General features: G+C 37.1%; 1 protein-coding gene across 6 annotated transcripts in view; it reads right to left on the bottom strand.

The window, feature by feature from the left end:
- The window catches only part of CHST9 (carbohydrate sulfotransferase 9), a 96232-nt gene that overhangs the window by 65331 nt on the left and 12110 nt on the right, over positions 1-18791 (bottom strand). The window contains exon 1 of one of the 6 annotated variants that reach the window (XM_030012575.2): positions 13498-14476. The exons of the other annotated variants lie outside the window; for them this stretch is intronic. Within the exon in view, the coding sequence (XP_029868435.1) occupies positions 13498-13519 (22 nt within the window). The 5' untranslated portion in view covers positions 13520-14476. Of the gene's footprint in view, positions 1-13497; positions 14477-18791 lie in introns of those variants that run through there. 6 annotated transcript variants of the gene reach the window in all.

Here is an 18791-nt window from a genome sequence, read left to right as displayed (position 1 = left end):
AGCTGCAGAGAAGCTCAGTAACCCATGAAGAATGCGGTATAATATAACAAAGCATCTGTGAATAACTCCGTCCCATTTTTTGCTGTTTGGTTTTATAAGGAGTCACAAAAATACTTTACACTTCATTATATGAGCAGAGTGTACTCTGTTTATGTCAGCCAACCAACCACTAAACTACCAGAAATTTAGTCTTTTAATATTCAAAGTGTCTTCTTACATTCATTCCTCTTGCTCCACATATAAAGCAAGGGTGTGGGAGAACAGACCCTGCAATTACTAGCCAGAAGGAACAAAGCATACTTCTGTCTGCCAATCTCTAACTCTTACATCACTTGCAATACTTCTTAAGTTCTGTTTTTTATAAAAAGTTAAAAGCATGGCGGAAGCTATCTAACTTTTGATAAGGAACAAACACTTTTCTTCAGTAAGTATGACAAGATAATGAACTATACCCACTTGCATACAAAACAGTAAAAATAAAATAAATCATTGAACAGCTTTAAGTTATGGATGCACCAGAGCAGAGAAAATAAACCACAAACATTCATGCTGATCTGAAAAGAAAAGTAAAAAAAATCTGGAAAAGGAAAAAAAATCTGAAAGTAAAAAAAATCTGGAAAAGGAAAAAAGTTATCCATATCTCATCCTCTTAGAAAAAGGTACTCTCCTCCCTATACCCCAAGATCCTACTGCACATACAGGTTAAAGGGGCAAGAAATACTGTATAAAATAACAGTGTATATATATTGAAAAAATCTTGGTACCAAATGCAAGAGAAAAATACAGCCCAGAGATTTTTACTTTATGTTTCAAACAGTGAATGGAATTCTTCTCTTACCCAGAATTAAACGCTCTTGCTGTTTGCCCATGTTCTGAATTAGGACAATTAGTTTTCCTTCTGTTTCCCGCTGTGGACTCAACATGTGCAAGACTTTTGACAAGTTGTTCCATTTAGTGACGCTCTCCGTGTCCCACCACGTTTCTTTTCAAAATGAGAAGTGTGGGGATTACCTGCAGAAAATGCTGAGCTATTGAAGTCTCCCTGAACAAGCCAAAAAGCTGGTTTTGTAGGAATGACATCTCCACTTCGTTCACATGAGATGGAGCCATTTGCTAGGCTCTTAGTGCCCTTCTGTACTGCTGCTCATTTGCGAGGACAATAGGGACCTTCAAAATTATAACACAGCTGTACATCTCTCAGAGACCTCAAGCCAGGCATCAAATGGCTGGTATCAGAAAAAGGCAGAATACTCAAAGCAAAACCCCACTCTCCTTCTAATTAAGGTCTGTGTATGTTAAGTCCTCAGTATGATTTCATGCTTTGTAATTTAATGAGTAAATTTATCCCAGTAATGGTTTCTAGGTACAGATTTCTCCGGAACTTCAGTGTCCATAGAGAGTGGGCATTAAAATCCATAGTTTCAGCTAGCAAGAAACCAAAAGTCTCAAAGGGCTTCCACCATACATCACCAAGCTAACCAGATACACAACTAGGATCCAAAGCAATAAATAATAAGAAACAAGCTTCAGAGGTCAAATACCATTTATTTTTAATTTAAAGACAGAATTAGTTGTCCTGTTCAAAGAAAATTGCGTCTGAAACAAATAAGGTCTTTATGATAACAGTACTTTGGACAGCACAAGAGGATACATACAAATAGCCATGCTTTGCATTTTTGAACAGTAGTAAGAACAGTTTTTCTGCACTCTGATTATTGGTATAACTGGACTCCTTTTTCACTTTAGCTTATACTGTAAACATTTTCTTTTAAAGTATTTTTGGTATAAAAGAACATCCTAGCAGTAAAATATTACAACATTTATGTAAAAGGAGGAGGTAGTTTGAGGCTCTTGGGTGCAGATGAGAAAAGCAAGGGAAGTTAATGCGCTTAAGCTAACTTGCTCTTCTTTATTTATTGGTGCCGATTGGTTCTGAATATTTTTCTTCACCTACTTTAATATACCTTATTATATATACCTGTTGGAATTAAAATTATAAGAAAAGAACATTCTGCCTGAGGGACTGCAAGAGAAATGGAAGAACAAAAAGAAACAGTGAATCTGTCAAGCTCAGATAAAAAAAAATACTCAAAGAATGATGGGTGATAGTTTGGATATTTTACAGAAAATGTAACAACTTTGTCTTGAGAAGGTGTATCCTTGATAACAAGAAGCATCTGTAGCCATGTCCAGCTTAGTTGTTAAACAACACAAATTACCATCTCTACCACTGCAAGGTGCGTCTTCCACTGTCTTTGCTCCGCTCTTTGCCCCTTTAAAACAATCCAATCAAGTGAACAATTTACAGCTCAAGTATGTAGAGAACATGAACACATCCATACATTTTTCTATGTTAAGCTCAAAAAACCCCCATTAAAAATACATCTACTTTGCTTTTGATAATGAGAGGCAAAAAAAAAAAGGAAATAGAACATGGTAAAAACTTATTATATGCAGAAATATTCAGACTATTAGGACTTAATCTACCTGATGCAAAATGTTTAAATCTTAACATTAACACAGCCCCTCCCCCAAAGCAAACATACAATACAGACCTATGATATGTAAAGAAGAATATGTCAGGCTTATGAAACAACTCTTGGTTAGACCACTGTGATCAACATTAATACCTTTAATATAAGAAGCACTGAAACATCTTCTACCACCACTCCTTTGGAGGAAGTGAATGCTGAAATACAAGACTGTAATCTTTGTATGTGTTTCTAGTTTAAATGGTTAGTGAACTATAAATTGTATTTTTCCTCTTCTTTTGGCTCTTAGATATGTGAATACTCAAGTTATACACAACTGCCTTACAGTTACTCACATATGTATTGAAAGTCTAATTGTGAATTTATTAGACTTAAGTTTTTTAATTTAACATTTTATTTATTATTTTAATTAAATATTTAATATTATTTAATATTTTAAACAATACACAATATATTTGTTGAGGGTGGTTTTTTTTTTATTTTGCTTTATTGGGCAAATATAAAAGGACACACAAAACCAGAAAATTTGAGACAGTGAACAGAATTGGCTTCTAAATGCAGTAAACTAAATATTCATACTGACATACCCGTTACTGACAGTTCTTAAACTGGGATAAATAAGGAAGTATTTATACAGTTCAGATTTTATGCACCACCTGTCCACCTTGCAACTGCAGCTTCTGAGCCTGTATACAGTGACCATTATCATTTACAAGAAATCATTTTATCTGACTAGATAATATATTCTGATAAGAAAAATGAATTGCTTAAATGAACTTTGTAAGCAATGAAAGCAGAGCATAAATCTTGACGAATGGCAAAATTCTATCTCAGGATTTAATTCATAATGACCCAGGTTTTCAGAGTTACTAAGAAGAAATGGAATAAACAGAATTTCATCTTTCTGTGAGGAATGCTCTCTTGCCTTTGTAAGGAAGGGTCTCAAAGCACACCAAACATGAAAAAAAACTTCCGTTGACCCTACATCGATATGTCCCTGTTAGTATGGGACCCAAATACCAGAGGAAACCTGCAAAGTAGCACCTGGCATCAACCCTGCTTTGTAGACAGGGAATTGGGGCATAAGAGTTTTCTGTATTGTTGAAGGTTTTTTAAGAAATCTATGGCAAGCTCAGACAGAACACGTTCTCTTTCACCTTATCTAGGACCTCAATTAAGAGATCACCCTTCCTCCCCCAGGAAAGGGAGGCAAATGAATCAATGCCATGAATCTCTGAATTTGCTGTTTACCAGGTAAGCACATCACATGTCAAGCGAAAGCCATCTAACTTCATAAACCAGAAAGAAGCTTCCTGAATGTATAATGGCTGAAAGAGGGTGCAGCACACTATATAACCTTTCTCTTCGCAGCATTTTCTGTTGTGGATCTATTTTGCATTATTTTTCCCCTCTTTTATTCGCAGAGGGGCATCTGTGCTTCGTTGATTAGCACCTGAACTGGTATTTCAAAAGGATCTTAAAAATGTTAACTTGAACTATATAACATACAAAGGGTTAACTAAGCTGAATAACCACAGAAGAACCTGGCAAACCTTTGCAGTTTTATATAACCTAGCAACATGAAACCCCTTTCTATTCTTGGATAGATTTCCTTTGCATACCCTTTTTAAAATGTTTATATAGACAGAACACAAACTGTAGTACCTCTAAGGGGTATTCACAAGGCTAATTTTAGACAGAGGAAACCAATCTCTTTCTAGAGGCCCCTGGAAAGACATCCACAGGAGATGTTCAGAAAATGATAATTAATCTGGATTGGTAATTGCAACCAGCTAAAAACAAGAAAAAAACCCCCATTGTTATTTTGAAACTTCAAACCAGCAACTCACCTGCATCTGTACCTGCCTGTTCTCAACTAATTTTCAGCTTCGCCCAGACAAACATTCCTGTTCCCTCCGCTCCTGTTGGCCCAACCTTAGTCCAAACCAGCGTGTGACACCAACCTCACTGACACTACACTGCAGGAGAGACTGAAACCCAAAGTTACCTTGGAGGGCAAAAGGAAGCGTCCTCCTCTCCACTAACCACAGTGGTCTGGAAGATTAGCCTACTGACCCTAACATTTCTTTTCCAAACTCTCTCCTACACATCTTGTCTCCTTCTTTCTCCTACATTTCATGATTCATGTGCCTAGGCTTAAGATGCAAATCATGATTTGAAATCTCTTTACATCTTCCTTGATGGATCTCCATACACAATTTACAAAGCCTTCCATAAGTCACCTTAGACCAATACAAAACTTCTCCCTTATTCATGTGTCACCACCATGGTTTAACAGAGCATGGAAAATCTTTATCTTCTGCAAATAAACTGGGGGTCAAATCACTCCACAACAATGATCTACTAATGTCCCAGGCTAAAATACTACAGCAAATCTCCATTTTCGTTATTTTAACTTAGGACCTGTAAGAGGAACAGCACATACATGAGCAGGGGCAGGAGAGCAGCACTGTCCACTACAGCACTATTTACACCCAAGGGCATCCAGAGACGCTCATTTTGGGGTTCTGTAATCAAGGGCTGAAAGCATGCAGGTATCTTTGTGGCAACAGCCATGTCATGTTCAGTACCATGTGGGAAACGTGTTACAATGCATTATTGCTCAAATCCAAAATACCTCAAACTTTTCAGACTAAAAGTGAGCTATGAAAGTGGTCTTACTTGCTTAAAGCATGAAAAGCATAACACTGAAGTAAGCTGACATTACCCTCATTTCCATAAACCACTGCAACTACTGACTGACATTTTGCAATTTAAGCAAGAGAGGAGTCAAATTTATACTGGCATTTCTACTGTCAGGCAAAAAAGTATGAAGCGTGCATAAACCTGCAGTTCCATCTACTGCTTGTCACTGTATCAATGAAAAGCAAGTGCGTATGTCACTTTCTCCTATCTATTTGCATTACACATATAGAAGGCATGATGCTCTGTATCTTCTCAGATGCTGTTTTATATTCAACAGTGAGCCTTTACTGTTTCAGTACAGTACCCACTAGGACAGGCTGTTTGATAGAAACTATCAGGTTAGAAGTCATCCTCAGAACAGTTGCCATGTGCTTATGTGGCGGCTGTAATTTTATTTTTTTTAAATTAACAAAGTGTTTGAACTTCATCAGCAGAGATTCACCACCAATCTGAAATATATATTCTTGCATCTCTTAACTGGACAGTTACTAAAAATAGACTTCTTGAGGACTTCTTCCCCTAGAAAATTTACTCTTGAAGAAGGATACATTTTGTTAAAAACACAAGGTTTCTCCAAACAACAAATGCATAAAAGAAAGTAATACAGAGGGCTTATATTGCTTTCTGAAAGCTTTAAAATGTTTGATCAGATCTGCTGTGGAGATTATTTAATCTGTGACTGAATGTCGCTGCCTTCTTACTTTCAGGAATTGAATTAAAAATGAATGCAACCTTTATCTAACAGTTCCAACAAAAGACAGTACAGTTTCTATCAGAAAATGTAACAGTACAATTAAAATAAAACCCCCACAATTCAATGAAGGATGGACAAAACTGATTTCTCTATCAGACTCTCCAACTCGAACTGCACAGGCAGACTTTGCTCACAAAATTCTGAGGTCTCTTCATGTCAAATCAAAACTTAATCAATTGCTGTTGCAAGGTCTCTTTATGAGACATCATTCTTTAGAGGACAGACCACAAAATATTTGCTAATAGTCACTGAAGTACTGTACCTAATTAAACAAAGTACATTTGTCAAATAAATTAAGTTATACATTATCATTTGCCTTCTCACTCTTAAATTCAAATACACTAATTTATAATGCATCTCCAACATATTAGCGTGAGTTTAAGGGGCCTTTGTTATAGCTAGTAAAAACCTCAATTACTCTTCTGAAGGGAAGTCTGACATTCTAATTTTTTTTCATTTTTAACAGGACCCTGAATTTAAGCTACAGATCATATAATGCTTTGAATCAAACAGTTCCTTATAAAGCAAACCTAGAGATTAAATGTAATTTTTATTTTTATTACATTTTTCTTTGAAATAAACAAGAGCGAGCCTCTATTTTTTATTTGTATTTAGTTTCTACTTTGATAAAATTATATTTTCTAGTAAAGATCATTCTGAAAGATTTTCAGATAACCTTAACCTTAATTTATTTAATCATTATTCTTCTGGGATGCAAAGAAAACATATCATTACAAAATTCTAAAAAAGTCTTTACAATTTCATTTTCCTAATTTTTTTTTCAAGCGTAAGCTTATCAGGAAAATAAGTGAAATTTTTTATGAAAGTTCATGTAGTTACTTGCATCTATTTAGTGTTAAGCATAATTTTTCTTAGCGCCTTTCTTTGATCCACCTAGGCTTGTGGGTTTTTTTCCTCAAAAAATTTGTGGTTATTGGTGGTTAGCTAAATCGCTTCAAATTAGTAAAGTTACTTTTTTCCATTCCTGCATCCCTCCCATCTGAAAAATTTCATTCAACAGCGACCATTTGAGACTACTGTCACCTTCCTCATTAATTGTTGGCTAAGACAAGAGAACTGAATTTTTGTCTGCTGAAGTTCAGGCAGCAGTTTCATAGCTAGAACACCCTCAGTTGCTGTCAGATGCTCAGTTTCTCCAAGCTGACGAAGTGAATTGGCATACCTATACCCACGAATGACAGACAGCTCTTCTGAGATGAAATGGCAGCAGGTCAGTTCCTCTAAGCAGTTGAAAGGGTGATGGCAATAGCTTCACAAACACTGTTTAATCGTTATTCTGTTCCCAAAGGTGTTGCAGCTGATTGATAGACTAAAACTTCATTCTAGATGGTGATAAGAAAACCAGGCTATCTTACTATTCTCTTTGCTATCCATACCCAGCAAACGTTTTGCCCAACTCAGACTGTCAGCTCCACTTCCAATCACCATAGAAGTAACATTAAGCAAATGTGGCATTCAGAACACTTGATGTTTTATATAAAAAACCCACAGAAATCCTCACTTATTTCTCTCTCTCTCAATCTTAGGCACTAAGAGATGCATGTTTTCTCAAAAGCATGGAAAAACTACCCAACTAATCAAAAACTAATCATTATTTCAGACATGTTACTGACCTCATTGGCAGAGAAGTACAGTTCTACCTGTTATTAATTTTTTAAAAATGCTGATTTTCCTCTTATGGAGAAAGTGCTTTATACCCAACCCCCTCTCCCCTCAAACATCCATCGGATCTCTGACCTGCTCTTATCAAAATTCCTCTCCTTGAAAGGCAGTTTATTTACACATGTGTGAATTCAATCCCAGAACAGTCATGAGTACAGTTAAATAGGCATCTCCCCCCACCACCTTTAAAAATAATTGGAAAACAAGAATCTCCAAGTTACTACAAATTCTTTGATAGGTATAAAGCTGAAATGATACAATCAATCATTCCCAACCTACAGTTTTTGCTAGAGAAAAGCACAGAAAAGTACCAAGAATGTAAAAAAATAGCCAGGATGTTTTGCTGAGCCAATCACCCATTAGTTACTTTTTTATTCTGTGATCAGTAAATGACATTCGTACTGGGACAGAAGGTGGAAAATCTTTTTTAGTGATCCAATGATACCACGCTCTGGTGAATATTTCTGTAGAATTAAACAGCATCATAGGAAAAAATGCTACTAGGAGTCTCCAGTACACTCAAGCTGGGCACTCCTCAACAGAGGAATCCCAGAGGAAAGGCATCAGTCAAGACAACACTGTACCAGTTGATGGAAGAAGGAATAATCCAGGGCTATTGAACACATCTCCAATCCAGGAAGCCTCTAAATTAGAAATCACAAAGGGCAAAGAAAATTCTCTGACTTATTATTATAAACTTGCCTTACTTTTACATAGTCTTCTCTAGGCACTGTTGCAGAGACAATATGCTAAGCTTGAGAGACCTCTGGACCTGACCTGGTTTAGTTTTTCTTCTCTGCCACAGAAAATTGGCTTCATAAGTCTCTGCTTGAGGTACCTGAAGCTAGAGGTGACCTGGTATGTCTTACGTGGCAGAGGGTGATCACCTACCTCACTACCATACTACCCTCTGCTTAGCTCAAGTAGCATTTCTCTTTGAACCTTACAGCTTTCAGGTTGGTAGCAGTCTGAATGCCTCCCCTCACTGGTATTCACGGGAGTCTAAGTCATTATGTCCTATAAACATTCATCATTTAAAAGACTATTTATGATCCACTTGATTAAACCGTCCTGTTCAGGAAAGAAAACTCATACAAGTCTGATCTGGGCTTTTTGCTTTTCTTGGACCCGCCTAGTTTGTCAGTCCCAGGCATTTTTTTCCCCAAGGGCTGTATGTCACACCACCAACCCTATTTTACCTCCCTTTCAGGCTCTACCTTCCCTCTCTTCCACCATTCCTCCTCGTTCCCCAGTTCACGGCACCATTACAAGGCAACGAGTCCACATACAAATGCTTACTGTTACTTTCCATTAGATGTTTCAACATCAGATTCAGCCTCCTTCCCCCACAACAAATATTTTGTTTCATTAGTAGCTGGAAAATACTCCTAGAGATAGGTGCAGTTTCAAGTGAACGTTTTTGATGATAGAGTATTTGGCATTACATGAAATGCAAACATATTTATTTGCTCGGTTTTATTGCTATTTATTTAAGAACAAAATGTGACTGTCTGTAGCAATATAACTACCTGAAGCATTACCTCTACGTCACAAACTTTTGTTGCACAAGTGCACTATCACATCAGAGGAAAACAACAAAAGCCAAAGAAAAAGAATATTTAGAAAGAAAGCAGGAACAGGCACTCAGGTACTTTCAGTTAGTCAAACTTCAGTGTTCTGCACACAAAAAAAATCTTTGTTAATTCTGCTGATCACTTTTATGATCAGTAGAAGCATCATCATTCTCTGCTGCACAGACCTTTTTGGCACAGAGTGCTCTTAACATGAGGAAGATATTTTTACTTCTCACCATAAAAAAGATGATACTCCTACACATTCACCCATTGTAAGCCTTTACAAACTGCAGCTGCATTAGCTTCTTCCAGATAGTTGGAGCGCAGGAAAAGAAATAGCAGTGGGAACTAGAGTTCTGGAAAAACCTGAAATATCAGAAGTTTTCTCAAGGCAAAAACAGAGTTTTGGCCAGGTTAGTCATAATGCACCTGCAATATTAATTCTACATTTCCTACCTTTCAGAATAGCTGTGTGATGACAACCTTCTTTTAATGGTGTCACTGGAATATGATTTAATGATAGGGAATTTAACTAATGATTGATATGTGAGAAACAGCATAGTCAAAGGACAAAAATATTTTAGTGATAGAAACTGCCAAGAAATAGTTGGACCAAAGTAATACGTAATCATGAAAAGAATTAACACGTACAATAAATAAGTAATAGTATAAAGTAAGTTTAGCACATTTCTCATAACAGAAGTCATAACAGAAGTTAGAATTAAACAACTGTAGTATCTGGCTTACCCTCCTTTCCTGTCATCAAGGATCAAAACACCACTTGCTTTTCTCTGACATTTTTTGAATCTCTCTTTTTTCTATGGCTTACCTCAGGTGGTAAACTGTAACAAAGTACACTTGCTAGTGAATGTGTCAACTTCAAGAAACACATTATTGAACAAACTGAACTAGCCTTTTTGATCCTTCCTTGGATCTTTGGCCCTTGTAGGAGGGACAAAACCAAAAAGGTGCTGTGCTACCAGCTCTGCAGTTAGATATCCTGGCAGTCCTCTGACCCAGAGGAAACACCTGGTCTTCAGGCACAAACAAATGCTGAAAGGATAGCAAAAATTTGCAAAATAAGCAGATGACCTCCCCCAAGTAATTAATAGGATTGCCTTAAGTGGATACTAGTCCACATGGATTAGCCCATTTAAAATACGAAGATTAACCTCTAACTTTCAAGAAAGTTGATTATTTATTTGTAGCGTGGCATTGGTTATCACAGACTAGTCTTTGCCTAAATAGACTCCCAAATGTCATTCCACTACGTTTTATTTACAGCGTATTAATGCCATCTGCACAATATGCATATTTTGGTAGCTGGAGAGGCTAGGCTGACTCTACTTTCCTAGAATACCTTGAACCCACCCATCAGTCACAGCATCTGGCAGTTTTATCCAGGTTATATTTATATGTACATCAGTCCTACACCTGATGCCAATAGCGTTATATTGCATGATCAATCATACCTTAAGAGGTAGCACACCTCAGCTATTTGCAGATTAATTCCACCAGAAAGGAATTTCTGCTCAAAGGTTAAATAAATCATGAAGTATTTATACCTCACTGCAACTACCTCAGACTACGTAAGCCCAGTCTCATCTGCCTGTTCATCTTCAAAACAGACACACTGAAGTGAAAGATTGTAACAGAAAAGAAGTAGTGTGAAATTAATTTTGCCATCTGTAAGAGGATAAAGAAAATTTAAAAAAAAAATCCAAAAAGTACAATAATCATGTCCATATTATTTCCTATATTTCACATATACTTTGTGTTGCCCCTCAAATCCAACAAAACTAATTTGAAAGTCAGGGGCAAAACCGGGGTTTTTTTGAGAGACATTTATCATCTTCTCTCTGCCACCAGTCCCAAGACTGCAATACCAAATCTTTGATATAAGATCACACAGAGGAAGAAGAAAAATCATCAAATTATTCTTGTAAAAATACATTTGTTTTTACATTTTGTTGCTTCATTGGGTATCACTTAATCAGGGGCCAGTCAGCCAACTCTCACTCTAATGATTTTGCTCCTACAAGTAATTGCTTTAGTGATTAGAAGTCTGTTCATATCAAATGGACTTTATTATTGCATTAATAATTCAGCAACTCCCACAGCAAAAGAGTAAAAAAAGAGAAAAACACATCCATGTAAATTCCAGTCCTTCTACCAACCTGCCTGCCCTGTTTCATTCCTTCCCATCACAGAACATGATGGATTTGTTTCTTCCCCGGTGTCAGTATTTTACGTATTCAATGACCTCTTAGAGGACTGCTAGCAGGCAGAAAAGGTTAGACATCTTGAGGATCTTATATTCCTATGGAAATTTCAGTTTCTAAGGAAAACAAATTTCTGTCATCTTTATTAATAACTGTTCTGTGCAGCTACTCGGCTTGAGTGTTTCTGAATAGCTTATAAATCAAACCAAAGTTCATGAAAAGTCTTGATTGTTTGGCCCTACATCAAGAACAGAGCTGCAGATCTTTCTGGAAAGTGTACCATAATTCTTGACCGCAATTACAGAATCATCTTAAATCAATGACATTTAATGAATTATGTACATAACATGTTTAAAGTAACAAGCTGCATTTTACACACAATTCAAGTGTCATGACCTGTGTCAACAGATTGTAGCCCATTAGCTCTCAGTAGTGGACAAGGCATACTGTGCATTAATGAATTTTTAATGATAGCAAGAAAGAGCCAGAAACAAAGAAAAACAAAAATAAAATTAATGCATCTACATGTGTTTTCCTCATTTATCTTGCCATGCTTCACTTGAAAAGTGTACTGCAATACTTTAATATACCATAGTATGTTTTTTTGAATACAATAGAAAAACAAAAATAAAATTAATACATCTACATGTGTTTTCTTCGTTTATTTTGCCATGCTTCACTTGAAAAGTGTACTGTAATACTTTAATATACCATAGTATGTTTTTTTGAATACAATAACATTATTGCAACACAGATTCCACTGCATTATTTGGCCGCTAAATTTTTTTCCAGGAATAAAGAAATAATTTTGCATAGATTAGAGGAGCAAAAAGTGAAATTCTATTGACCCAGCTTTATTAAGCTTTTGCTAACTAACACCTCTCCTTCAGCTGCCACTGTTGTGAGGCCAAAGTCAGGAAGAATAAATTTGAAAAGTAGTAAGGCTCAGCGATATTTGGTGGAAGAAACCAAAAGTTTCCATGACTAGTAGCCACCCTTTAACAAAAGAGCTACAATTTTTCTTACTCCACTGTTGTCTCCAAAGCCCTCTACAAAGGACAGAGCTTGTGGCCCTTCCCCTGCCAATCCCCATCAATAACAGCTTTTTGGCACTCTACTGTTTGTGTCCCTCATGAGCACGGAGTTGACGTTGTGTCCCCTCCAACGGAGTAGCTGACCCTCCCATGAAGCTTGCATAGCACGCATGCCACTCTATTTCATTCCCACTGATATGCTGCCAAGAGCGGCCGCAGCGGACAGTTTCCTGAGCAAACGAGAACAGTGGGAATCACGCTGCAACTGACAGCTATGCAGAGACAACACCATTTGCATATCACAGCAAATGGGTGTCTTCACTGGAGATCCATGGCCCTCATCCTAATCCAAGAAAGCAAGACTTTTGTTCACATTAAGGCTTGCACAGACACATGTTTGGGAACCATCAACAGTGGTATGAGAGCAGGAACATACTTTTCTTTTTAAACATAACATTATCTCCTATCTATACCATTCTCTGAAAACACAGTATGGCTATGCAAAGTCAAAGTAACCTCTCATGGCATACACCTCTGAACAATAGAAAAAACTATGAGGTTTTGGCAACAATTCAGAAACAACTGTCTTTCTTTCTCTTCCCAGGGTTTGTCTGCTCTTTTTACAAGTTTAAGCAAGAATACCAAGTATGATCAACGGTAGAGAGAAAACTGCCTTCGTACACAATGTTTACTACATTTATTATTTCCTATTAGACATATTTTCTTTCCTTAACAGAGCTATTTTGTGGATGAATAGTGAAACATCAGGCACTGATATTTTCCCGTTTCTATTTAATACAACTGAGTGCTTCCAGCTGCAGCTAACAGAACTCACGCACCACATCTCCCTAGTTGATCATAATCAAAACCAAAAATCCCCAAACCCTCTTTTCTCTTACAAATAATTTACCAAAAGGCAATATGCACATACATAGGGCACAACTGCATGACTCTAAATAACCAAGCTGTTTCTAAGTGCATGCTTGTATTAAGCCTAGATTATAATATATCTGTAGCAGAAGTATTACAAACCTTTAACAGCTTCGTCCTCCATCTATGCCCTTACACACGTACGTACAGCTGGGCAAGTTCTTCTATTGCTAGATTATAATTGGTACTGAAATGACCTGCTCCATTCCAATCACATTAAATATAAAATCAATTAACACCTCCTCTTCTTTCACCTGGCATTTGCTCACAGTGAAATTTAATATTGATTCTGACTATTCTTAACCTTAGGCTGCTGATCTTTAGTTACTTTTCTGGATGTTACCCAGTGTCCGTGACATGCAGAAGCTGTCCCCCAAGGTGCATGTCAAATTTTGTGGCTATTAGGCCATCATCCATTACGTTCTAGGGCAATGAATTTCTTCGCCAGGAGACAAGTACTGCCTTGCTATCTCTGTTTCTCAAGAAACTCAATTTTCCAAAGCCAGCGACTTTCTTGGAGTTTCCCCTCCTCCCCGTTGTCTGCTTGGCTCACAGCAGGTTTTGTCCATGTGAACTGAACTCCTTACAACCACTGCCTCAACACCAGTTACCCTGTATCCCACCCCTGCCATTCCAGGAGCTTCTGCACTGCAGCATCCCTGAGCCAAAAAAAAAAAAAGTATTATTAGTTTGGAAAGGGCTAGCTTCAGGAAAATGATTATAAAATAGGTGATGTGAAGTCTTGAATCTTCTTTGCTCAGCATGCTTAGTCATCTCAAAAAAAAAAAAAAAAAAAAAAAAAAAAAAGGAAGATTTCTATCATTCCTCAGATATTTTGATAACCCGTCATCATCCCTTGTAGATGGTGCTCAGTGTAGCTCCTAGGAAGCCAGACAATTAAGAGACAAAAACTGTGCCTACTCAGCCTGATTTTGCTAGAGTTATGCCCTGTGAACTTCTGCCAGGATTGTGTGATAAAAAGCTGCATGGTCAATATAAACAAAATCATTTGAAACAACAAAGCTGTAAGAGACAAATTTTATTTTCTAGCAGGTATCACACAGGTTTAATAGATGCCAATGACAGTCTTGGATTTTGTTACTGTGGGGAGGCTCTCAATGTAGTAAGGAAACAACTGGTTTTGGTGGATATGAGTGGGACTGGAAGGAGTGGGAGTTCCTAAAGAACTACTGTAGGGCATAACATTTTCTAGGTTGAAAAATACTGTTGCCACTTGCTGCCAACTACAGCTTTCCAGGCAGTACAGGATGCTGCTGCACATCTTTGCTAAATCAAGATTAAACCAATCAAAATCCAAAACAAATGGATCTGTGTGATATTTTATTCCCCATCACTTTACATCAAGTGAGACTCATACACACCTGGGAACAGTTTCATCTGTATAAAGGGCAATGCTTAAAATACAGCAGATTTTGCAGTTTTCTTGAATAATGAATATTTATAGTTTTAAGCAAAAGAGGAGCCTTTAAGCTGATTTGGTCACTGACCCCAACTTTGGACAGAAATGAACAAACTTTGGCAGGATTTTTGGGTTGGGGTTTTTTGGTGTCTGTTTAAACATAGCATTTGATAGTACCCAACTAACTCTCCCTTGTGGCTGAAGACAGTAACATTCACTCCCACAGATATAGCCGCAAGACTCAAGGTTGGAAGAGCTGAGAAAGAAAACACTGTATGCTGATGTGACATGAATCTTCCCAGTTTCAAACTGACAATTATGAAATTATGAAATGCCTTCCAAAGAAATACTGTAAAAATGTAGAAACACTCTTTTTCTTTGAAAAAGCCATTAACATAAATGCAACAAAAAATACAAAAAGGTATGCAAGACAGTTGTCTGAGGCAGCAGGGACCCAAACTTGAAAGCCTAGCCAATCTCCATGCTGCCATGCCATGATGATTGCCTTTAAAAATAAAAAAAGAACCAAAAATAAAACCAGGTTTTCCATGTTTAAAAAAAAGTTAAAGGGTATTTTCTTATTCCTTGAACCTTTTGCTCCGAGATATAGATCACGTTTTTTCCAGCTAAATCATACCTGTCATCTATAGGACATTAATCCCTTGTACACTGAAATGGCTCCCATTACTTGTAACCTGTCATCCTCCTGATCTTTAAATGTTTATTTCACAGATGTTGCAAAATGATCAAGAATTATCCCTAATTTACAGCAATAACCTGTTTATAGTAACACCAAATGAGTAAAATGGAGGCAAAAAGACAGAAACAAAGACTCTTGAGACTGAACACCAAAACAATTCTTCCATGTAAACTGATCCCCATGTATCCAAATAGCTGACTGCGGTGAGAAGATAGGTTTCTGTCTAAAATATTTCTCCTACGAGCAGTCCCTACTCCTACACAAAGAAGGGAAATAAAGAGGATACTAAAAGTAAATATACATGCATACATATATGTATATACACACACTAAAAACAAATACCAGAATTCTAATTTAATTCTAGTAAGAATCCAAAGGTTTCCCTTGGAATTTTGCAGAGACCACATCACATGCTCTAACAGGACTGTTTGTAATCAAGCTACATATCAAAGCAGTTCAACATCAGACACAGAGTTAAGCAGCCTTAAATGTACTCCAGCAGCAACCACTTGCTATTCTGAAAATGTGCAGCGCACTTAAGGAAAACGGAACAAGTCAGGAACAGAGACACTTTTATCTCAAAGTTTTTCTGCTATTACTTCTAAATTATGACCTGCCAAGTAGAAATTACCTCTCCAGCATTCTTGCTTTGTAAGGCTATATGTATGTCTTAAATGATACTGCATGATACAATCAGTGCACTGAACAGACAAGACTACAGGGCTTCATTGCCTCAATGACCAGCTTTTAAGTAAAGGACTTTCTGGAACAGAAGAGGTGTTATGAACTGGAAGTTATTAAAAGCAACAACAATGGTGGACAATAACCAGAAACTGACCACTTCACTCAATGACGGCACATCTGTTAGAAAATTAAACAAAAGTTGAATAACTCATATATCCTGTAAAAAAAAGCATAACTACTTAACAGAAAGAATGATTGCTAAGGGCTCCATGTAAAATCATATTTCTAAACATCATCTAGATGTTCTGCTCCAAGGATCTGAATAACTGGAAAACAACGTGAAGACTACCTATACATGTTTCATACCAATTCGAAAGAGCATTCTGAAGACAGCGTGACCAACACTCAGCCTTCCCAGGAAAGAGGACACCCTGCTTCGTAAGTGTTCCACCATCAAGCCAAAAAGCCCTCCAGCAGTAGTTATAATACAAATTCTGAAGCAAATTCAGTTACATACCTATAGATATAAGAAAGTTATAGTAGCCTCTTTTGAAAGTCCTATTTGAAAATAGGCAAGAAAGAGTATGTTCAGGTGTCCTCAGTACAATTAAGGTATGTGTTATACCTTTCTAGGAGTAGACCTCTGTGGTCTAGGTATGAACAAGGTTGGGCAGGTTATCAAAAGCTTATACACAATAATGAACAAAATGTCATCAGCTTCTGCTCAAACATGTTATTGAATATATAGCTGAGAGCAGCCCCCCCAAACTCATCCCATTTAGTTTCTTTTATACCACTGGAACATGGAAGCTAAATACCAAAGGATTAAAACATACCACCAACTCAGAAACACTCTTCCATAATACCGTCAAGAAAACAGCATGGCAGGAATCTCTTTTAAGAAAGAAGGATTCCTAAAATTAGATGCAATTTAGCTATATGAATGATAAAAGTAAAATGAATGACATGCAAGATTGAGGGCTGCTGAACAGCCAGACCCAGGAAGAAGATCCTCACAAACAGATAAATACAGCCTTAAATGTTATATGCTGCAATATGAAATTTTAACTTCTTTTTCTTAAAGCTTCTGCGTTTTGCAACTGCTGAAGAAAGGGTGAGACTCTACAATCACCAGCTCTGAAAACCATTGTTTCTTATATTTAGCTTTTACTTATGTTTTTAGATCATTATGGTTTGACAAAGTATCAATCTCTACCTGTTTCTTAATATAATTTTTTTTGTGCAAAGACAATTGTTCTCTCCCTACAGCTTGCATCCACTTAAAGGGGGGAAAAAAAGGAAACCCATTTTATGTTATATGGTGAAATTCACCTAATAAAATCTTATAGTATTTCTGGGACTTCAACAACTCTATAACTGCTCACCAGAATTTACTGATCCTATTGAATCCTCTTTCTCTTGTGCTTCAACCCAATAATGAGGCAGATTTTAAAAAAAGCAAAGAAACAAAAACACTTTACACAGAGAAGACAGCATATTCTGACCAGAGGGGTAAAACCTGAACACACCCAGCCTCATTAGAACAGCCTCATCACTAGTTGGGCATTGTAAGCAGGAAGATTTGCTTGTCATACCAGTGGTGTTCTCCAGCAGAGTTAACAAGACTCCCATAAACTATCTAAGACTTTGACAACAGAAATATTTCAAGGTTACTAAAAGAACTAAATTATTCATGATTAATAAACATTATTGAGCAGTGTCCTTTTCTCCTGTATTTACAAACCTGGTTTCTACAAATATATTAATTTAATGTATTTACTGAAGACTGTCTGGGAAAACTTCCGTGTAAACAGTTGCCTTTGTAATCCATTACATATGAACTGTCCTTTAAGCCACATCAATGATGCTCCACTTAGGCAAGTTTTAAATAAAAATCAACCCACACAAACAGCACATTCATTTGCTACTTAAGAGTGTCAAGATAAGAAAAAGGCTCACTCCATGGAGTCAAAATATCTCGCCACATTACCAAAGGACCCAAAAGATCCCTTTGGATTACCAAGTCTGGCCAAGTGGGGAAAAAAAGCCCACCTGCTTATACCGAGTAGTATGGATACAGCATGGATGGCTACAGCAATGGCCGTCTAAACTGAGAAAGCTCATGCCAGTTCATGGAATTTCAAACTTTTATTAAAATGGGATTTTTTATGTAAATTTTTATTCTGACTCTTCACAAAAACAAGAGTTGTGGCCTGAGGAATGGGGTGAAGTCTGTGTGATGAAGCTACTCAGGAGCTGGATGCACAAAACTGCAGGAAAGCACACAGACTGCAGAAGGATGCCTGGGCACCCACAGGTTACTACAAAACTGGTACCCTGCGAAGTGAGGAGAAAGCATGCAGAAAAATCCCAGTATCCTTAAGGTGAGATACAAAGCTGCTGGGAAGGAGAAGAAGCAGACTTTCTCACCCTCAGGAACCAGAAATCTATGGGAGGACAGAGGCAGTGCAGCCTTCTTCACATTAATTAGTGGTCATACTGCATCCCATGAAAATCTAAAGTAGTCTTCATAATCGTGAATTTTCTAGGCATGCTTCACAAAAAAGAATTACATAAACTTTAAGAGGAGAA

Source organism: Aquila chrysaetos, chromosome 4, assembly GCF_900496995.4.
Source record: "Aquila chrysaetos chrysaetos chromosome 4, bAquChr1.4, whole genome shotgun sequence".
Lineage (NCBI taxonomy): Eukaryota > Metazoa > Chordata > Aves > Accipitriformes > Accipitridae > Aquila > Aquila chrysaetos.
The sequence above is the reverse complement of the archived record's forward strand: the minus strand, read 5'-3'. Positions and strand labels throughout refer to the sequence as shown.